General features: G+C 38.1%; 7 protein-coding genes across 7 annotated transcripts; 4 read left to right on the forward strand and 3 right to left on the reverse strand.

Annotated features, from left to right (window-relative positions):
- Positions 1–19: 19 nt before the first annotated feature.
- Positions 20–3,171, reverse strand: FDP41_007776 (uncharacterized protein; the record flags this gene model as incomplete). Its single annotated transcript, XM_044711557.1, has 2 exons — positions 20–2,511; positions 2,568–3,171. 2 exons carry the CDS (start codon positions 3,169–3,171, stop codon positions 20–22), a joined length of 3,096 nt encoding a protein of 1,031 aa, XP_044568574.1.
- A 200-nt stretch (positions 3,172–3,371) lies between these two features.
- On the forward strand, positions 3,372–4,139 carry FDP41_007777 (uncharacterized protein; the record flags this gene model as incomplete). Its single annotated transcript, XM_044711558.1, has 1 exon — positions 3,372–4,139. One exon carries the CDS (start codon positions 3,372–3,374, stop codon positions 4,137–4,139), a length of 768 nt encoding a protein of 255 aa, XP_044568575.1.
- Positions 4,140–4,197: 58 nt separating this feature from the next.
- Positions 4,198–7,599, reverse strand: FDP41_007778 (uncharacterized protein; the record flags this gene model as incomplete). The annotated part of the gene is made up of 1 exon (XM_044711559.1): positions 4,198–7,599. One exon carries the CDS (start codon positions 7,597–7,599, stop codon positions 4,198–4,200), a length of 3,402 nt encoding a protein of 1,133 aa, XP_044568576.1.
- A 2,122-nt stretch (positions 7,600–9,721) lies between these two features.
- On the forward strand, positions 9,722–11,743 carry FDP41_007779 (uncharacterized protein; the record flags this gene model as incomplete). Its single annotated transcript, XM_044711560.1, has 1 exon — positions 9,722–11,743. One exon carries the CDS (start codon positions 9,722–9,724, stop codon positions 11,741–11,743), a length of 2,022 nt encoding a protein of 673 aa, XP_044568577.1.
- Positions 11,744–12,059: 316 nt separating this feature from the next.
- FDP41_007780 (uncharacterized protein) lies at positions 12,060–13,678 on the forward strand (the record flags this gene model as incomplete). The annotated part of the gene is made up of 2 exons (XM_044711562.1): positions 12,060–12,723; positions 12,816–13,678. The coding sequence occupies 2 exons, from the start codon at positions 12,060–12,062 to the stop codon at positions 13,676–13,678; spliced, it is 1,527 nt and encodes a 508-aa protein (XP_044568578.1).
- Positions 13,679–13,709: 31 nt separating this feature from the next.
- Positions 13,710–15,390, reverse strand: FDP41_007781 (uncharacterized protein; the record flags this gene model as incomplete). The annotated part of the gene is made up of 3 exons (XM_044711563.1): positions 13,710–14,024; positions 14,261–14,367; positions 14,415–15,390. The coding sequence occupies 3 exons, from the start codon at positions 15,388–15,390 to the stop codon at positions 13,710–13,712; spliced, it is 1,398 nt and encodes a 465-aa protein (XP_044568579.1).
- A 442-nt stretch (positions 15,391–15,832) lies between these two features.
- Positions 15,833–22,633, forward strand: FDP41_007782 (uncharacterized protein; the record flags this gene model as incomplete). Its single annotated transcript, XM_044711564.1, has 1 exon — positions 15,833–22,633. One exon carries the CDS (start codon positions 15,833–15,835, stop codon positions 22,631–22,633), a length of 6,801 nt encoding a protein of 2,266 aa, XP_044568580.1.
- Positions 22,634–22,927: the final 294 nt, after the last annotated feature.

The raw sequence follows: 22,927 nt of genomic DNA on the forward strand, positions 1-22,927 counted from the left end.
GGAGCAAATTTTGGCTCGATCATTTTTGGGTTTCACTTGGGCGCAAGAAACGCTTAAAATCTTCGTTGCTTAATCCACCAACTTTTGGAACAACAGCATTGCTTGATGAGGCACCAGATGCTAAAGCAGTTGTGGGTTGTTGAGTGGAAGAACTTGTTGGTTTTGAAGTATGTGACGCTGACTTGACATTTCTAGGTTTGAACACAGGTTTTTTCGTTGGTGCGCTTGAAACAGGTTGGGGTTGTGAGGAGGCAGCAAAGAAGGATGTTTGCCTTTCTGCGCTTGGCTTGAATTTTGGTTGAGTCCGTTCTCCTTTGTGCTTTTCAAGCTGTTTCTGGTTGTGCAAAATTCTTTTCATCTTATTTGGATCTGCTTCTGAGGCATGAAGTGCATGCCCTTCTTCGTCAACCTTGTATCCATTAAACTTTTGAATGGCATTTTGTAGTGAAACATCATCGGGCATTTCAACGAAAGCCATTCCCTTCGAGGATCCATTTTGTTTTTTCACCAGAGTAACACGTTTGGTCTCAAACGATTCATTTTGGAAAAGTGTACGCAGGTCGTCTTCTTTCATCTTGTAGGGTAAATTCCAAAGTACTACATTGTGGCTTTTGTGTGTCTTGCTTTCCTTAGTTGCTTCTTCAGATTTTGCTAATGAGGATGCAGTTCCCGATTCATTGATGTTTTCTTCCAGTTTAACTTTTTTAGTTTTTGGTTCCTCTTTTTCCTTCTCTTTCTTTGATTTCTTTGGTTTCTCTGCTTTTTCTTTGGTTGCTTCTTTTTGCGATTCTCCTGTGTTTGGCTCTTGCTTTTCTTGTTGTGCCTTCTCCTTTTTATTGGATTCAGCCTTTTCCTTTCGTTTCGCTTCCTTCTTCTCTTTTTTGGTTTGGGCCTCTTCCATGTTAAGATTCTCAAATTTTTTTTCTGCCATGAAAACTGTATCTAATGAATCACAATTACATTTTTCAAATAGAATCCATGATTTGATGAATGCTTTTCGATTAGATATTGATTCTATGAATTTGACACCTTCCAAATATGCATTTCTGATACTCGAAATTTTTGTAGCAAGTGCTTTCTCTCTATCGATCGCAAACCAATTTAAACGCTCAAGTAATCGTATGTACTCATACCAGACTTTGATATCTTTCTTATTGTCACTAGTCTCTAGTATATATAATTCAAATAATTCTTTGGCACGTAATGGCTGTTCATTTTCCAGCATGAATTCAGTATACTGTAATTCCAACAGATAGGTCTTTGCATCATCCTTAACAAAATATTGTTTCATGTATCCAATGAGATTTTCGAATCCTTGCTCAGCTGCCGTAAACACCTCTTGTTGACACTTGGGCAAGTCTTGCACAGTAATTCCGCCATTAGCATAAATCACACTTTGTGTGAACAGGAATCTGTTTAACCTGGCTAGTACTGTACAATAGAAGGAGAAGACTTGATAAAAATCTTTGTAAACCAAGTCATTGGCATAGCAATTTAAACCCCCAAGAACTCTGTGATACATTACATTTTGCATCAGCTCTGAAAACTTCGATGTTAACTGTGTGATAGTATTTGGATGGAGATCTAAGGCTTCGAATAAATAGGAAAGGCCAATCAACACATTGTTCCATAATGTGGAGCTCCAAGGATTATTCTTGGTGGCCACGAAAGAGGTTACACAAGCTTGCACCATAGTATTTATCTGATCGTTGGGTGCGACCTCAATAAAATTCGAAATATATGTTTCAAATGGAGATATTGATAAATACTTCAGCTGTCTTAATTGAGTATAGGCTGATATTAATTTCTTGATAATCATGGAATGGCTTGTTTGAGAGGATGTGCCATATGATCGTTCAGACACTAAGAAAGAGAAATATTTCTGCCACATTTGTTCGCTCTTCCAACATTCGAATGAACCTGTTTTGAGTAATTCCACAATTCTAGCTTTTTGAATTTGCAATACAGTAGTCAATTCGTGAAAGCTCATATCAATAGTCGGAGATTGATCGTTATTAAAGGTTTTCAAATAGTTTTTACATTCTTGGTACTTCGCCTCTTCAAATTGCACATATTTAAGATAGTTTGTTTCCTTATTGTTTTCATCGGATTGGGAAAGATCTGCTTCAAGGCCGAGCCTTTCCTCAAGTTCCTTCATACATCTTACTTTGATGACATTCATTTCTTGGATGTTGCGTTCAGCAGTCGCCACATCGCTAGTGTTTTTATCCCAAGAAATATAGCTGTTCCAAACCTTAAACACGTTCTGAGACGGAATTTCGAGCTGCTTTCTGTACATGTTACGAATTTTTTGGCTCCAAATTTGCTTTTCAGACGTCTTATCGGCTTCTTTTCTCTGTAAGTACTCCAAGAATAAATCGCAAATGGAAGGTTTAAATCCAATTAATTCAAAAACAAAATTAAATGAATCTTCGATAAATTGCTCATTCCTTGAATCCTCTTCATAATATTTCAAAATAAAATTACAGTATTGTTCGGCAATATTTTTGTCTATTTGTGATAAAATTAATAATTAAATTTGTAAAATTCAAAAGAATGTAACTTACATAAAGGATTCTCCCACAACAAACATCTCTCATAAATTAATAAAATGGTGTTTCTGGTGTTATCAATATTTGCGTTCGAAGAATTATCGGAGCCGATGATCATCTTTGTATTAACAGAAAAACACAACTCCTCCAAATATTCTTCTTCTTCTTTAAGCCATTCAATCCACCTCTTTTCCCCCAAAGGAACCTGATCTGACATGTTCCAACGAATTTGTCTCAATTTTTCAAATGCTGAAACATTTATATAAGTTTTTTCATTGGTGAGTGATGAATATGCTGGAGGAAGATCTGTCGTATTCTTATTAGAAATGTTCTTAGAACTTGCATAGTATCGGAATCTATATTGCTTGATCAAATCAAGCCATTCACGATAATAAGCCATCGGATTTGAAGAAAGTCGTTGTTCCATAGTGTCCAACTCACTTTGAGAAACAACCACTAAATTAGAAAACTCCTCTTCTAGCTGCTTTGTTTCATCATTCTCGTCCATTTCTGGTTCTGTGTCTGAGGAATAGCCACTTTCGTTGTTGTCATCACTTTCCTCATCACTTTCGAATGATGATCGACTTCTCTTGGTGAGGAATAATTCTGATTCGCTCATTTTTTTTATCAAAAGAGTTTGAATTATTTGAATTGAGGTTTTGTTGAAGCTGTACTTATATTTGAAATAGTTTGATTAGGATACGTTAACAAGCGAAAGGAAGACAGTTTGTCACTGACCTAAATTAATAATTGCCTTGATTGAAACAACTTCAAAGTTTTTCACGAATCAAATTCAATTCCAGAATCAACAAGAAAAAAATGAAAGAAGAGCCTTACGATGATGATGCAACCACAACGATTGCTGATTTGATCCGCACTGGCGAAGGAGCCACCACAGCAGCAAGTTCATCAACCATAATCACAGAATTGAATATCAAGAATAACAACAACACTATGGGATCAACAAGTTCCGATAATCAGCATTCTAACTCATCAAATACTTATGGTTTCTCTGAAAAAGTGGGTGACTTGTTCTCCGATGAAAATACAGACTCCATATGCCACTGCGTGAGCGAGGATTTAGCTATGAGTAAAGGTATTGCGCTGATATTCAAGAATAAATATGAAAGAGTTGATGAATTGAGAAAACAGAACGCCAAGACTGGTGGTTTGGCTGTTTTGCATATTCCAGAAGAAAATAGATACATTTATTATTTGGTCACTAAACCAAAATACTTTTTAAAGCCAACCTATGACACTCTCCTATCAAGCTTAAAATGTATGAAACAACACGCTATCGAACACAATGTGAAACGAATTAGTATGCCCTTAATTGGATGTGGTCTGGATAAGCTTGTCTGGCCTCGTGTTAGAACTTTACTCGATGAGACCTTTGGTGATATGGAAATGCATTTAACATTGTACAAGTTGGAAAATAATGATTCCACACGTAAGAGTCGAAACAACAATGGTAACAGAGGAGGCAGCTCATCTAAGAGAGGAGGAAGAGGAGGTGGTCAAAAACGAAGCAACAATCCTTCCCAAAATAGTGGCTTCAACCAACGTGGAGGTAAAAAAACAAAATAATTATTGTTTATATACTTTTGAAATGAGCTTGATCATAATTTAATGAATGTATTGTTTTTTACATTTGTGTTGTTTGTTTGTTTTTATCTAGAGTGCGTAAACCACATAAAAATCCCAGTCTGAAACCCTCAATCACAAAATTTAAATCTTTTTGCTCTTGAAGTTGAAGTTGAATGTTTTGGAAAAGTTCAGCAATATCATCGTCAGATTTGCAGATATTTCTTAGCATGGCCATATAGTCTGGTAGTGAAGTTAAACCCATGTGGTATCCGTTGGTTGTTGAGACAGATGAAGTCATGTCCATAAAGTTTGTTGTACTCGTCGTAGTGTTGTTGCTTGCAGTAGTGGTAGAAGGTGTTGTTGTTGTTGTTGTTGCATTTGGAACCACTGTATGATTATTAGTTGGCATTTGGTATTTGTGATTAAAATTTGATCCTTGCATTAAATTCAAACTGCCTGTCGCCCCAAATGGTTGTGTCATTGAACTCATCTGTGGTTGTTGAAGTGTCATTTGATTCACCAAAAGCATCATGTTAGGTTGAGATGCATTGTTCATGGCGTTTACAGAGGTCGTTCCATTCATCGTTCCTCTATTGGTATTACCTCGATTCATGTAGGGTTGTTGTTGTTGTGTAGAATGCATGGCGGTGGTCGATGTTGTTGCTGCCGTCGGAGAGAGTGACACGTTCGTTTGAAAAGGATTTGGTAAATTTAAAAGTGCCATGTGAGAGGTAGGAGATGTCGAACCTGTTGCAGGCTGGTGAGTATTAACAAAGGAGGCATTGGTTTGTGTCGTGTCAAGCTCAGGTTGTTGTTGAAAACTTGAATGATAAACATTGAGTAACTGTTCCATCGTGAGAGATGCCAAGTCATTGTTCGTTTGTGGTTGTTGTTGTTGTTGAGTCAATGCATGTAATAGACTTGAAGATGGATCTGCTGAAAGAAGAGATGAGTGATTGTTATTGCTCGTGTTGTTGTTGTTTGAAGATAATGGAGGGGTCATTCCACTCGTACATGTAACATTCATGGAATGGCTACCACTATTCATGGATGACGATGACGACACTCTCAACATGTGATTCTCTTTTGCATTCTTTGAAAAACTATCTTGAGAAGCGCTGTGTGCAAGAGGTGACCTTTTCTTGGACGATGTGTGATTCAATGTCTCTGAATGCTGCTGCATTATGACATGTTCTTCAATGCTACTGCCACTACCACCAGCACCAGCACCAGCACTACTCGCGACTTGAATCCCAGACGACAACGATGATGAGGAAGAAGATTCTGTTTTGAGCTTTTTTCTTTTCAAAGAGGAAGAGGACGAGATGCTTCCATGACTTCTCTTTGAGACTTCATTCAATGCGGATGATGAGTGGCCACTGGCACTTGTTTCGAGACCACCCGTACCTAAATTTTCGCCAAGTTGATGTTCGAGTTGTTGTTGTTGTTTCTTCTTCAGATGGGTTCGATACTTTTGTAAATGTGATTTGATGTGTGTGGTATTCACTCGATCGTCATTCATCAACTTTTTAATTTCCTTGGGTCGAGCCTCATTCACACCCAATTCATGAACCACTCGGACGAATTTTGCATGTAAATCTTCACCCCATATCAAACGATCACGAATGGTTCTCTTCTTTTTTGGAGTTGTATGGTCAGTTGTTGTTGGTTGTTCTTCATTCGAATGATGTTGAACATGTTGGTGAGAAGATTCCTCTGAATGGGTTGCATTGGCAGAGAAGGATGAGGATGAGGACGAGGACGATGAAGAGTTCGTCACGTTCATGTTGCTTCTTCGTGTTTGTTTTTTCTCTACTGTCGTACTGCTTGGAGTTTTTCTTTTCGATAATTGTCGACGACTTGAAGTTTTTGTCTCTGTTACTTGCTTATTATGGGAGCAAGATTCTTCCTCGTATTCTTGTTTTTCTTGGTGCGGGTGTTTAATATTTGGTGTCATGTGAGCCGTCGCCATCTTGTTCGTCACAGTCTCGTTTCTTTCATGAAAGGAAGAGGAGAATGGATCACCTTCAACTTGCAAGTCCACGACTTGATCACCATCCAGTGCACAAGTTTCTCTCGTTATCCCATTCGCATTTTCGCTCGAATTTGCTATGAGTGGTAAAACTGCATCATCTGAGAGGAGGAAAAACGAATTGGAGATTGGACTCAATGGTGCTTTTTCCTCCATTGTGTACGATGCATCGTTTTCATCTTTTTGATGATGTTGAAGAGTTGTTGTTGTTGATGTTGGGTGTGAATAAGAATCGGAACTCGATGAAGACGAAACTGATGATGAGGAACGAGCTGTTGTTGTTGTTGCTAGAGACGTGGAAGAGAGAGGTCCACTTGTGAAAGCACAAGATGTTTGTTGATGGTGGTGGTGGTGGTGGTGGTGGTGGTGATCAGAAGAATCATTGTGTTGTTGTTGCAGAGGTTCATCCATGCATGAATTGGGGTTTCCATTCTCATGGTGGTGATCATTGTCGATGAGCATGGCCGTGTAGGAAGTACATTCTCTGTGGTCGTCGTGTTGATTTCTGCCAGAATTGTTCATATAGACCATATTTGTCATTTGAGAACACTGGCTGGTGTTGGGTGGGAGCAGCAAAAGAGATGACGACGGTGGTGATTCTCTCCGACTAGTAGTAGGATTTGGAGTGGTACCACTTTGAGAAGTGTTCAACCGTTGTGTTGTTGCAGTGTTGTTGTTGGTAATAGTATTGGTGGTGGTGGTGGTGTTAATGTTGTTCGTCAAATTTCCATTGTTATCATTATTGTTATTGGAGGAAGAGGATGAATTGAGAACCAATTGTAAGAGAGCCACAGTTTGTCGGTCCAAATGGTTCAAAAGTTGCAAAGGAGTGGTTGAGGAGGACACAATGTTGTTTGAACAAGAGGGTGGAACACTATTGTTACATAAAGTGGTTGTTGCTGTCAAAACCATTGAATTTGTCTTATTGGTCGAGTTGTTGTTGTTGTTGTTGGAGGTGTTGCTAATGGGATGGTGATGCATTTGTTGAGTGTTGGGTGGTGGTGGTGCTGAGGGATGGGAAAACAAATGGTTGTTATTGGTCAAACTTTTGTTGACAGAGTTGGAAGGTGTTGAGCTGTTTGAGGAAATGGAAGGCCTTCTTTGTGTGAAATCAAAGGAATTGTTTATAGAACCCATGTGATGGTTGTTGTTGTTGTTTGTGAAATGTTGTTGTTGTGGATGAGGCATTGGGTGGATGAGACTTGGCATGAACCGAGAATTGAAATGTTGTTGTGGTTGAGAGGGTTGATGTTCGAATGGTGAAGAATTTCCAGAATGATGATGATGGTGAGTGTTGTGGCTTGCATGCGGGGTAGCATGGGTGTTCGGTGTTGAAGCACTGCCACTTGTCAAAACATTCATCATACCGTTCGTACAGAGTGGACTTGTTTGTTTTGAATTGTTTGTTGCGTTGTTATTGAGAACCATCAAGTCGGCCAATTACTGTTGCACCAAGAATCTTTCCAATGTTGTTAATGGATGACTTTGTTATTGAAAGAGATTGAGAGTAATTTCTTACTGAGTGAAGCGCGTTCAGTGCAAAGCGCAAATATTCTTCCGACGACGGAAACGGCAAGTTTCGCTTCTTTTCGGACGACATTTCGGGTGTAATTGTTTTTTTGAGTGAATGTGAGAGATTGGGTGCGTAAGGTGTTGACATGGTCACCATTTCGTTTTGGAGTGAAGAGAGACATGTTGGTATTTGTGGACAGGATTGTTAATGATTTGGTTGTGAGAGAGGAAATTAGAAATTGAGAGATTTTGAAAGAAGGTATGCGACCATGAGAGGAAGACATCCATCGCGACAGGAACGACGAAGTGTTGTTCGAAGTGAAGCAATTCAAAAATGGCAGTTACAAGACGATAACATGGCGTTTGAGGTTTTATAGTAATCCGCAACAGCACACAACAACAACCACACACGTTGTTTTCAAACAACAAGAACAACAATCATGATTTCACATGGAACACATAGAAGGAGTTTCGAAGAGATGATGAGTTCAAGGTGTCGCGAAGAACATCACGCAAAATTTCAGATGATGCACGGGCAAATTGAATTTAGTAAGATATTATGCAACCAACCCACCAACCAACCAGAGAGATTCAGAATCAGGTCGTTGAATCCATTCATGAAAAGACCGATGATCATGAACGAGTTGAAATTCATAATGTGTGTGTGTGTTTGAATATGTTGAACATTGTGATTGAACAAGTCAACAAGGAAGAAGAACGAGGAGAAATGTGGAATGCGTTCAAGAGCCATCATGAAGTTCATTTTGTGTCAAATCACCATGTGGTTCGTTCCAACTTGCACTTTAGAAACTTACCTGTACAGAACAATAGAGTAGTAGTAGTAGTAAAAACTCAAGAGAACTGCAGAAAGGCGATTTCTGAGAATTATCTCTTTGAGAAGCAATTCGTTACGCAAAAACAGTGGAGCTAAGTGAGTTTTTAGAACACTTTGTGTGATTGCGGAATAGTTGTTGTTGCGTTGTTTTTTATGAGCAAGTGATCACAGACACACCACGATGATGGTCATTATCTAGTTTTTAAAGAGCAATGGACGTATGCAAAAATGTATCAAATCGCCAACCTACAAATATATTCTTTCTACATGGTTCTTGATTCTTACTATTTGAAAACGTTCGGATCTAAACTAGGACACTCGGATTCGAAGACATTTTTGTCAAATATTTTAAAAAAGTCAGTTAAAATCAAAAATGGAGAGGATAAGATTTACAAATACATCTTGTTGTGTCCATGATGGCCAACGAACGATAAAAGATACGAGGAAAATGCAATGTAAATTCAAAATTAAATACAATAGATTTATGAAGATAGTGTGGTGTCCAAAGAAAATTGGCTACTTGAAGGTTTGATTCAAACGCTTTTGGTTCATCACCTCTTGATTCTGCACCTTCAAGACCAATTTCCAAGAAGGAAGGAACTTGGGAATTTTGATATTCTTCAATATGAATCATTAATCATCAAGTGTGTTTTCTTGGGATGCACCATCTATCTGACGACATTACGACAGGACTGTTTGTATTTAGATAATGGAGTTGCATGGTTCAGACACATCGTCACTTGATCTTTAAATTGTAATAGAGGGATGCCGACTAGATTTTTCCTGTGTGGACTCCAAAGTTTTTGATGTGACATGTTGCTGAACGGATAAATCGAGTGGATTTTGATTTTCTCCACTTGACCTATGATTGTATTTTGCGAACTTGAATCGGATGAATACAATACAGGTGTCGATATGTCCAAAATAAATATTGAACCACTAACAGCACGATCGGGTTAATAAGCTGTGAGTACAGTATTTGGATCGTAAGAATGTCCATCAAAGGAAATTCCATTTTTTGAGAGTCTCGTCGATGTGATGAGGAGAGTCAAACAACGTATTGCAATTTACAGAAATCAACGTTCATGCAAAAGAGGCGGAGTTTGCAATTCAACAACAACAGGCAACAAACTCCCAGGACAAGGACTTTGAAACATGCATGTTAAAGCGTCAAGAAAACTATTTCTCGAGAACTTCAAAAAAATGTCAACTGTTGCCTCCCCTCAAGTTCCTCATCATGCCTTCAGTCAGGTCATGTTCATTCTCTCTTCCTCATGCATGGTGGTGCTGATGGCGAGTGCTCTCTTGCTTTCTATCACTGCTTTCACTTCGGAAGCTTTGCCAATAATTGCTTCTTCTTCTAGGAGAGCTCCTCCTCGCATCAACCTTCCCTATCATGAGCTTCAAAATAGAATTGCTGGACTCGTCCTAACCAATCATGAGTCAGATTCTAATATTTCTCTTCAAAAATTGTACAATGAATCGATTTATGTGGATAATGGATCGTATCAAATTCGACCTCAACTATTGGTTCTTCCACGTACAGTTCAAGACGTTCAAGAAACTATTGTATTTTCACAAAAGTATCATGCCAGCTTTTCTGTCAAGGGAGGAGGACACAGTGCAGCAGGATATTGTTTGAATCATGACATTGTGTTAGATATGAGATATTTCAATCGATCGTTCATGTTAGATCCTTCGAGAGGTATTGCTTTCATTGAAGCTGGAATGGTTTGGAAAGATGTTTATCCTCTTCTCAATCCATACATTCCAATTGCTGGAACGTGTCCTCTTGTGGGAGCCATGGGTTTCACTCTCGGTGGTGGCTATTCGATGCTTTCGAGAAGTTATGGACTTGGTAGTGATCAAGTGCTTGAATTTGATGTGGTTACTGCAGATGCTCATTACATTCATGTGAATAATGAGAGTCATCCTGATTTGTTTTGGGCCTTGAGAGGAGGAGGTGGTGGAAACTTTGGTGTCGTCATGGCCATCAAGACACAAACGTATCGAGCTCAGAATATTTTCACGGCAGAGATTTGTTGGACTTTTGAACAGGCATTGGAAGTGATGGATTATTACAACAAGTGGACACAAACAGTTCCTAAAGAAATGGCAGTCTATGTCTTGTTCTTCCAGGTACCTCAAACTGGACAGGATAATCTATGTCTGACGTTTGTTTATAATGGAGCCTATTCAGAGGGTTACAAATTATATTCACCTTTTCTTTCGATGGGAGGAAGTGTCATTTTCCAAAAAGAACAAACCTTTATATCATTTATTCATGGATTTTCAAGTGGAACGACAGATATTAAGAATCGTTTGGGAATTGTCAAATCTGGATTAGTGAGTAAGGGAGGATTTACCAAGCAATTGACCTCTGTGATTTATCAATTCATGAAGAACAGACCCTCTAAATCATCCATGTTGATTGTTTCACATGTTGGTGGAAGAATTCGAGAAATTGATTTGGAATCGAGTGCCTTCTATCGACGCGATGCAGAATTCACATTTGAAATTAAGGCAATCTTCACCAAGAAGGAAGAGTATTCCATGAACAGTGAGTGGATTGAAACATTTTATGCTCAAATGAACCCTCACTTCAATGGAGCATATATTAATTATATTGATGCATTTCTTCCCAAATGGAAGGAAGCTTATTACGGACCTTTTTATGACAAGTTATTGCAAACTAAGAAAAAGTATGATCCTACTAACTTTTTCAATTTCAAACAAAGTATAGGATCTAATTATGATCCTTCTAATGAAAATATTGATGGGAAAGTGAAGAGCTTTGAAGGAAAATCACCATCTCGAAACAGAGATCAAGAAATTTTGAAACGAGTACATTTATTTCAATTAGGACAAGTGAATCGAGATGTGTCATTCTTATCCACACTCTTTGCTGAACAATCCATTGCAAATATTCCCATTGGAAGTTCACAAGTCAAAGGAAAGGAGAATATCATGACAAATTTTGGCAGTTTTTTCAACACTCTTGTGAACATTACAGAAAGCATTACAAGCAAAATTGAAGTGAACGAATTATATGCTGGTTTCACCAAAACCATTTCACAATTTACCAAGAAGGGTTGTCATGTAAAGTATCATGTGGTCAATTGGTTCCAATTTAATGAGCAATTAGAAATTACAGAATTTAGTGCCTTATTTAATTTGACTCATGTGATTGAGCAAGCCAATTGCAAGACAACTGCAAGACCTTAACGTACGTACGAATGAGGTAGGTCTGAACTCGTTCATTGATTTTAAATCGAAATACAAGCTTGGTTGACATTCGATTTTTTCACGTTCATTTGTCGCACGCTCACATTAATAAAGCTCTCAAGAACCTCAAGATATCAAAAGTCATCATCATCAACCCTACAACATTCACAACACACACGGGGTCGCAAACCACTCCGACACTCACATTGTGGTACCTGAGGTGGAAGGAAAATTTTGGAGAATCATTTGGAACGGACAAAAAAGAAATATCAAAAAAAAAATAATTTTTAATTGATTTCAACAACATTCAACCATCATGCTCAACCCATCATCACCTAATAGTTCGAATAGCCCTACAGCCTTCACGACCATGGTGGCCTCGATGAAGGAAACTTTTCAAAGCGGAGTGAGTAGGAAACGAGAGTGGAGAGTTGATCAATTGAAGAGAATGATCGCCATGTTTGAAGAGAATCGTTCCGAATGGGAACTTGCTCAAGAGAAGGATTTGGCTCAAACTCAACCCTTGAAGACAACTGAAGTGAATATGCCAATTCATTCAGCACATTATTTGTTGGATAATTTGAACCGATTGATGGCCACTGAGAGTGTACCGATCACCAATACGGGAAATATTCCTGCGGAAGGATTTATTGTCAAGGAACCTCTAGGTGTTGTTTTGATCATTGGAGCTTGGAATTATCCAATCAGTTTGATGGGTATTCCATTTGCTGGAGCTTTAGCCGCAGGTAATTTGGTGATTTTGAAACCCTCTGAAGTGTCTCCAAATTGCAGTGCCTTGTTTGCAAAACTCGTTCCAAAATATTTTGATGAAAAGTATGTTCGTTGTGTGGAAGGAGATGCATCTGTCTCGACGGAATTGCTGAAGGAACCCTATGATCACATCTTCTACACAGGCAGTATTCGTGTTGGTAAGATTATTATGCGAGCTGCTTCTGAACACTTGACTCCTGTCACATTGGGTAAGTTGATCTCTACTTGGATTCAAGTTCCAATTTTGTGTTTGATTTCGTGTGTGATTCGTTCTTCTTTCGATCAATTGCATTCAAATTAGAATTGGGAGGCAAGTCACCATTGATCCTTGACTCGGATATTGATTGTACTGTGGCTGCCAACAGAATTACATGGGGTAAAACATTTAACTGTGGCCAAACATGTGTAGCTCCTGATTATATTTTGTTGGACAGTGCAGTGGCAGATAAATTCATTCCCGCTTTGGAAAAGGCAATTACTCAAATGTACGGAGAAGATGCTTCCAAGAGCCCAGATTACTCCAGAATTGTGTCGGTGAATCACACGAAACGTCTCAAGGGAATGATTGATCAAGTGAAAGACAAGGTCATTTATGGTGGTAATGTTGACGAAAACGCAAAATATGTGCAACCAACTCTCGTGCTTAATCCAGACCTCGACAATGATCTCGTCATGCAAGAAGAAATTTTTGGTCCAATCATGCCAATTATCATTTATGGAGAAAAAAAGAGTGACAAATATCCAAGCAAATTGGCAAATCTTGATGCTGCCCTCAAATTTATTAACTCGAGATCAAAGCCTCTTGCATTATACATTTACACCAAAAACCAAGCTCTCGTCGAAAAGATTATGCATATTACGCAAAGTGGTGCAGTAGGCATCAATGAATGTGTGATGCAAGTAGCTGAAGAGTTGCTGCCTTTCGGAGGAGTGGGATATTCAGGAATGGGTGCATATCACGGAGACTCGTCATTCTACACTTTCACACACAAAAAGTCTGTGCTCAAGAAGAAATACTGGCTCGATTTGGATTTGCGTTATCCACCACTCACGGAAACCAAAAAGAAGCTTCTTATTACTGCTCTCTCTGATAACTTTCTGACAAGATACATTATGCCAGTAGGAGGATGGCTCTTGAGCATTGTTAATAAGTGTCTCAAATAAACGCTTAAAGTATTGTAAATGAGAAAAAAAGTTAATCTCTCGAATTAACAACAACATCCGTAAATTTCTCAAGTTTTGCCATGTTATAAAGCAAAGTAAATGCTTCCTTGGCACAAATGGTGCCTACATGAAATAAAATAACATTTCTAGAGGTGTGGACAAAGCTGTTGAAACATCGATGGTCACATGTACCCAATTCAGTTTCATGGTAAGCCAATTCATTTCTGTCAAATTCAAAATTAATTTCACGAAAAGTTAAAATTTTCCCATTCAACAAGGAATAAACAATGGTCGCTGTGGCAGGATAAAATTGACCAATATGTTGTGGCATTGTGAGCGTTTGTTTCTTACCAAAATTCCAATAAATCCATAAAAATTTCCATTGATAAGAAAACATGTAGACATTGCACCATGTTTGATGCTTGTGATTGATGAAGGATCAAAAGGTAAACCAGTGATTGGTACAAAAACTAATGAAGTATTGTTTTGTTGTGAAGGGTTGTTTAGCAAATGCCCAATATCTCCAGCGGCATAAACATGAGTGTGTGTGGCGTACATGGATATTAAGGGCCCACAACAGACCATCCGAACAGCATCATTTCGTTCATGAGGTGTGTTTCTTACTTTTGAAACAATATTGTATTTGCTTTGAGTGGTACCATTCCCAAGCATTCCATGACTATTCCAGCCTAGTAGCGCAATGACTAATATGATTTCCAGCAATAGATTAACATACCTGTTGAATAAATAAAATTATTCTTTGTTAAGAAAATTAAATGATCAATAGAGCTAGCTTCTGCATTGATGAAATAATCATCCTCATCAATGTCACACACACATGCAGTGAATGACAGCCTGAATGTAGTTTCATCCATCTTGTATGGGCACTGCCTATGAACCGAAGCATGAAATACTTTTCTTTTCGTCACAACATACACACCACCGGAAGTGTTGCGTATTTGTACAATTTCATTCAAACAAGACAAATTCGAATGTTGAGAGTAGTTAAGCTCATCATTACAAAGATATATCTCTGCTTTTGTCATTGGTCTTGACATTGCAGGAGGTGGCTTGATCACTATTTCACTCGAAGGCATTTTCGCAGCAAAAATTTCTAATTCTTCATTCACCACGACTAATAATGAACCGAAATAAAATACATATTTGATTTGTTGTTGTTTTTCATTCTTATGAGCTCTTCTTCCATCGACGACAATTGTATACATGTTCTCACACACCTCATTCTTCAGTGTGAAATTTGCAAAATATGAAATTTTTGATTGATAAGAATTCTTGTTGGAAGAAAGACTTATCCATTCAATATAAAAAGGAGATGTTTCCACTCGGTCTGGTACAAGAGTCTTCTCTTCCTTTTTATCTTCATCTTGGCTGGATTGAAAAGGATGACTGTTTTTTGATGGATATACCTCTTCATAAAATACCGTGTTGGAATCCGAAGAGCAAGAAGTAGTAGACCCATGATGAAATGTTTTTAACTTTTTGCTTTTTGGACTTTCCGAGTGAGTGTCTCTAGGCGGCGTTGAATAGTGATCCTTTTCACCATCATCATCATCACTCAATGATGAGTATTCATCGCAATTTGGAGAACGAGAGTGGTAGTTTTGTGGAATTCTCTCACGTTCACTCGACAAATCAGAATCGGATGAAGAATATGTTTCTTGCTGATTCTTGTCTTGTCTTTTTCGGATCATTTTTTCATTTTGAAATTTTAAAAACAGCTTTATTCCACATTATTTTCCAAATGTGTGAATTTTCAACAATACGAACAACCATCATCACCATGTAATGACGATGATGACAATGATCCCTATGAAGAGGAGGCGCATGTTGAGGAGGACGATGACGAGGAAACCGAGGACCAACAGTTACTGTAAAAACAATGGTCACAGTCATGTATAAATGCATTGGATGACAACGACGACTCCAGCTGTGCACCACTTCAAGTGAGAGACTTCTCAGAATCAGGAAGAAGGAACATCTTCCTTTGTACAAAAATTGAACTCTGAGATCTCCATCAATATCGATAATATTGGATGAACTCTCCTTTAATTTCATTTCAACAAGAAAAATTTCTCTTTCGTTCGCATTCCTTATTCCTCTTCCAATAATTGGTTCTAAAAAGCTTTTTCAAAGATGTCTTCATCATCGGATCAACAAGCACCAAATACAGAGGTGATGGAGCTGGACTTGGATCCAACGCTTCAATCCATCAAAGAGTTTCACTTGCTTGCCAGGAAGGCCGAAAGCAAAGAAGTTGTTCAATGTATGATACGAGAGAATGATGGAGCAACATCATCATCAACGTCCGATACAACTCTCGAGTCCCTTGAAGAAGAACGAAAGAGATCCGAGAAGCTGTTGGAAGAGTTGAAAAACATTCGGATTGAAGAACTGAATGAAGACAAGCTCAATCAATTGTTGGATGAGCTTTTGAAACGAAAAGAGGAATCATTTTTCGATGAAGAGGCTTCTCTTCAACAAAATTACTTGATACGGGATGCTTCTCTTCGACCACCCGAACCTGGTACCGTTGAAGTGAAAACAATGGTTCAATTTCCTCCGAAAGAAGTCGATTTGAACATGATCAAGGTGGGTGAGATGTTGGCCAATGAGAAACGTGAGGAAATTCAACAAGAGCAAACATTGAAGATTGTAAGAGCTCTCCCAACAGGAAATCAGCCAAGTGAACTCCACTCAGTACCATTTCTTTCGATCACTTTTAATCAAGACATGATTGAAGAATTCGATGCTGAGACCAAGTCCTTTGAGGAAATCGATTTCATTGAAATCAGGCCTATAACAGAGAACCTTAGGAAAGGAAAATGGAAATGGATTGGTACCAAGTCATTGCTTTTCCAACCTTATTTTAGATTCGATCGTTCTACAGAGTTCACATATACTGTACTCAAATCAAAAACAAAGTCTGTTCTTGGACTTAGTTTGGAAGAAGACTATAAGGTTACTTTTAAAACCCAAACAATGAGAGTTGAGGAATTCGTGCCATCCTCTTATTCTAACTCATTTCCGATTTCATACCTACCTTTTTGTTATTTGAGATTTGATCAAAGTGTCGATCGAGAGGAAATTTCAAAAAGTGTCAAAATCACGTGTGGAACGAAGACCATCAACTTTGAAGTTTTAAACGATCCCTCAATAATTGCTCAAACCTTAAAGGAGATAGAATTTGAAAAGAAGTTTCCTTCAGTATTTCATACATACAATGATCTTTTAACCAAAAACAAAAATCCAACCTCCAGATATGTTTGGCTGCATTTACTTATCGATCGACAGGTCGGTCAGAGTCTTTCGGTGAATATACCAAAAGGAATGAAGTCTTTGGAAGGCCCTTTACTTTCTACACACAGTTTCGGAAGCACGATTAATGGTTTTGACAAAATGTATGTTTCCGACCACAACCCCAAAAAGTATACCTTCTACAACAACATTACTCCAGGATGTTCATTTACGTTTAACACATCTAACCCAATTGATCTAGAACAAATACAAGAAAAGGAGAAGTATGTGACAATTCACCCTGCTATTGAAAATTGTCATATCAGTTTTGGTATACATCAAATTACAATTTCAGGCAATACTCTGGCAAGAGAGAACTACTCTGTAACCATACACAAGGGTCTTCCTGATATTTATGGCCAAACGTTAGAGAAGGACTACGTGGCAACATTTGAAGTTAGTGGAGAGTCAAAACAATTCAATAACTCTCTTCCTGGAATCACCATTTTACCTCCAAGTTTGTTCGAAAACTTTGATCCGTTCGTTTATTTCGACTGTGTTAACATTTCTGAAACATTGACAGTTATTAGTCAAGTAGATCCGGAATTTATGGCGAGAGAGGTCTGTTATCCAAAGTACCACAAATCGTTCTTTAGCTCATATCCTTCATATGAATACTTTCAGTGGGTGACAAAGAAACAAAGGTCATTTGGTAACATTGTTTATAATGAAAAGGTTAAACCAAACAATTATGTCAAAGATAGATCCGTTTCTGCTACAATTTCATTGCAACCCTATTTACAAAATCCATCTCAAAAAACTGGACAGCTATTCCTTCAAATGAAGCCCAAGTACAATAACTTTTTTTCCTTTGGAGACAAGTATGAATGTATTTGGTTGCAAATTTCTAATTTGTGTGTGGATGTCATGCATGTGAGCCCAAACTCATCTGAATTTACTGTATTTGTTACCAGTTTTCAAGATGGAAAACCAGTACCAAACGCAAAAGTAGTGTACACATATACTGACCAGTATCATCCCACAGAAAATGGATTTGATGAAAAGCGAACGGAAAAAACCACTAATGAGAAAGGTTTTGCGACCTTTAAAGGAGGTCCAGAACGATTGGGATATCATCCTATTATATACGTATCAACGGAAAATGATTGTGTTGTCTATACCAATATGAATGCAGGATATATTTATCGTCAACAGAACAAACTGTTGGCCCATATTTTCAATGATCGTGGGCTTTATAAGCCAAATGAAATTGCTCACTTTAAGGGATTTGCAAGATCCATTAATTTTGATTTCAGTAAGAACTCGGAAAAGTATGGTACCTATTCCATTAACATTCCAACCAACTGTTCAGGAACCTACACTTTTTACGATTCAAGAAGGGTCAAATATGCAGATGGAAAGATTGAGGCAAACTCGAATGGATCTTTTGAAATTGAGCTAAAAATTCCTGACAATGTAAACTTGGGAAGTCACTACATTGATATTAGATTATCAGGACAATCTTTCACCCACTACTTCTCAGTAGAGGAATTTAGAACGCCTGAATACAATGTTTCAAGCACCATCATTCCATCGTCGTTTAAAGTTGCGAACTATATCGGAGATAAGTTAATTTGCAAAGTTTCTGCCAATTATTACAGTGGTGGAGCACTTGGAAATGCAAATGTGAATTATTCATGCCAAGTAGCACCAACAACGTACAATCCACCCGGATGGGAGCACTATACATTCCAAGAGACAGAAACCAGTAGAAATATCTATCTTTCTAGAATATTAGATAATATGAAATCTGTAACTCATGCTTCTGCTTATTGTTCTGATACGACGGATACCACTGGTGAGAGCAATCTATTGTTACAGCTTTGGGATCCTCAATTCAAAGCAAAGCAACCGCTTCAAATATCGTGTCAAGCAAACGTTCAAGATATCAACAGGCAGACACAAGGCACTGAATGCAAGACAATTGTGCATCCATGTCAATATTATGTGGGTGTAAGATGTACCAAGAAAGTGGTTTTAAAACCTGATGATCCTATCGATTGCTTCTTCATTGTCACTGATATCCAAGGAAAGGCAGTGAAGGATGTACCAATACAATGCAAACTTGTCAAGCTGAGCTCAGAAACAAAGGGTTATAAGAGCTGGGAGACTATTTCTCCAATTACTGAGTTAACTATAATCTCTCAAACTCAGCCAATGCTTCATACTTTTACTCTTAGCAATAATACAAATGATTCTGCCTACGGAGAATATGCCATTATGTGTGAAGTCAAAGACTCTGTAACACCTCTATTCAGATCTGGTATCAATAGATGTTCAGTTTCAATTCGTAAGTTCGGACACAAGAGCCATCTGCAATCAAAAGGATATGCTTCTCTTAATCAGGACACTCTCGAGTTGGTTGCAAATAAGTATGACTCTGAAACTTACAAGCCTGGAGAAGTTGCAAGCATTTTCGTTTCTCCTCCATTTTCAGGCAATTGTACTGGAATTATGTGGGTAACCTGTAATGGGTTGGTTCAAAAAGAAGAATTTGAAATTAGTGGAGAAACAGGATTTATTGAACTCAAGGTTCCAATCAAAAAAGAGTATAGGCCGAACATTGACGTTCATGTGAAACTGTACGGTCTAGATAACTACATTGACGAAAGCAACAAAGAGCGACAACTGCCAGCACATGCCTCTGGGTTCTTGAAATTGAATGTTTCCAAAGAACATCATGAGCTTGACGTATCTGTAATTCCAAAACATTCTGTGACAAGTCCTGGAAAAGACACATCCGTGGAAGTGGTTGTCACGGACAAAGAGGGTAGAAATCAACAAAATTGTGAAGTGTGTTTAATAGTTGTAGACGAAGCTGTATTAGACATCGTATCTCACGAAATTCAAGATCCTGTTTCTACCTTTGTTGTTCAAAACAGTTGCCAAACATCATTCATTTCCAATAGATCAGATGTGAGGTACTGGCTGTATCCAAGAAAGAACCAAAGAGAACTTGATCTTAATGAAGAAATGCAAGAGGCATCAAGAAATGACATTGATGAAGAGGATGCTGAATGCCTTAGTGACCATTGTTTACAATGTTGTTGTGACTTTTGCTGTAGGACAAGGAGTGAAGCATGCAAAGAATGCAAGAAATGTTGTGCAGAAGCTCCTTCAGGTGGAAAGCGCAAGAAGAAGTGTTTAGAGAAAAAAGATTGCGCTCCCCCAAAGCCAAGTGCAAATTGCTTGGCAGGTGAAGCTGAAGACATGAATGAAAGAAAAGAGCAATTTGCGGTCAGGTCCAGCTTCAGACCAGATGCCGCATTTATAACATTTGCAAATACCGACGAGAATGGTCGTGTAGTTTTGAATTTTAAACTCACGGATAGTCTCACTAGATTCCGTGTGACAGCTGTAGCAAATATGGGCGAAGATTTATTTGGGATTGGAAAAACAAAAATTACAACCTCATTACCAATTGCTGTTCGTCCATCCTTGCCAAGATTTCTTAATTTTGGAGATATGTGTGATCTCACTTATGTGCTTCAAAATCAAACTACAGCCTCTTTGACTGTGGCTGTTGTTTGCCATACATCAAACTTAAGAATATTCAACAATGAGGATAAAACTCAAAGAGATAAAGGAGTTACTCTTACAATTCCTGCTCTTGGGCGAACTGAAGTTAGATTCCCTGTTCGTGTCCTCAAATGCGGAACAGCATGTATTCAGGTTGGGCTTAGAGTTTTAAATGCTGTCGCTGATAAGCCTGAAAATCAAGATCAAGCAGACTTGATGATTGGTTGGAGCGATGCTGTAAAGAATGAATTTAGAATATTCACACCCTCCACCAATGAAGCATTTGCTACTTATGGAGACATGAGTGAAACGAATGAAACTATTCTTCAACCAATTTCTCTTCCTGACAAACCATTGCTAGCAAACTTTGGCGAGTTCACTCTCACTACGTCCACAACTGCTCTCTCGTCCCTAGTAGACTCTCTCATTTACTTGCATTCATATCCATATGAGTGCAATGAGCAACGAGCGTCAAAGATTTTAGGAATTGTGTGTATGAAAGAAATTATTTTACAATTTTATGCACCAGAAGAATTATTTAATCTCATGAAAATTAGATCGAGAGAAGAAGTGGATGAATTTGTTAATAAGGAGTTGAAGATTTTGTTTGATAATCAGGGATATGATGGATCGTATTCATATTGGAGTGCAAAACTTTTTGGAGATCCATATTTAACATGCTATATTGGTCTATGCTTTGCAAAATGTAAACAGGAAGGTTATCAAATTCCAGAAGCAACTTTGAGAAAAACAAAATCTATTCTTCAAAGAATTGATAGTTTGTTCTTTTTGAGCTTTTTATGGCCAAGAGTAGTTAAAGATTCTATCAAAAGCTTTGCATACTATGTGTTTTCTTTGCTTGCAGAGCCTCATGAACATGATACAGTAATTTCATTATGCGAAGGCATATTGTCACACTACAAAGACGTGGCAGATTTGACCAATCAACTCACACCTGAATGTGCTGCTTGGCTTTCAATGGCTATCCACAAATGTAAGAAGGAATCGGAGGAGGAAAAGAGGTCCAGCAAAAAGACGCCAAATCAATGGTTAGAATTATTCATACAATATTTCACCGAAAATGTCACTCTTGATTCTGGTATTTATGCACGTTTTATTACACGTTATGAAGACTCTGAAATTGCAAACATGGTCATGCTCCACTCAGATACTAGAACTGATAGCCTTGTCCTTAGCTGTCTCATGGAAATTGACCGAGAAAAAAGTAGTGATATTATTCAGAAATTGGTGCGCAGTTTATTGGCAGCAAGAAATGCCAGTCGGTACGGAAGATGGCATAATACTCAGGAGAATGCAACTTGTTTAATTTCTCTAACAGATTACTTTAAAATATTTGAAAATCAAGTTCCTGATATGACTCTCCACTCTTGGCTTGTAGATCGAACAAGATCTGAGGAAACACTTTACATTGGTGAAGAATCTTGGAAAGTAAGAAGTCGAGAAAAGAAAATTACATCTCTGCCAATTAAGGCTTTCGTCCCAAGAAAAGACATTGATGCCGAAGTCATTAATCCAAAAGAATTAGATAGTAAGAAAGAGCTACTTGTGACAAAGTCGGGGCCAGGTAGATTATATTACAGAATTGCTCTTTCATACACACCTGAGAACTTGTGTTTAAAGTCAATGGATAGAGGATTTTCTGTGTATCGTTATTATGAAGGAGTCACTAAAGCGGAACATGTAACGTTTGACAAGGCTGCCAATGTTTGGAAAGTTAAGGCTGGAGAGCTAGTTAGAGTTCAAATTAATATTACCAATACTGTCAAAAGATATAATGTGGCCCTAGTTGACAAGATTCCAGCTGGATTTGAAGTTGTGAATCCAGAAATCGATACTCAAATTGTTGACCTTAATCAAAAAGTTGATGAAAACACCAATGGATTTTCACGATCATGGCATGAACATCAAAATATTCGTGATGAAAGAGTTGAAGCTTTTGCAAGAATGCTTCATGTTGGCTGTCATTCATTTACCTATGTTGCCAGAGCCACCACGATTGGTTCATTTGTTATTCCTCCAAGTCACATGGAAGAAATGTACAGCCCTGAGTGCTTTGGTAGGTCCAACACACAATTTGTTCAAGTCTACGAATACGTGTAACCTTGAATAAAAGGAAGACGAGTAAAAGCTTTTACACATCAGTGGAAACTAATCGTCGTGAAAACATGCTCAATATTGCGTGAGCAAATCGAAAAGCAATATGACCACTATAGGATGTGAGTTTCACCAACATTGATTTGGCGACTACTTTTTGTATTTGGCACCTTAACCACGCAACATCCCACACACTCGAACTTTCCAGTCGCCAAATTCTACCTCCTGAAAAGGCCTCAAATAAGTGAACGTTCACCACAATATTTTTTAGAAGGTTTTGGTAGAGCAAAAATCGTCCAA

Source organism: Naegleria fowleri (assembly GCF_008403515.1).
Source record: "Naegleria fowleri strain ATCC 30894 chromosome Unknown tig4, whole genome shotgun sequence".
In the NCBI taxonomy this organism is placed as follows: Eukaryota; Heterolobosea; class Eutetramitea; order Acrasida; family Naegleriidae; genus Naegleria; species Naegleria fowleri.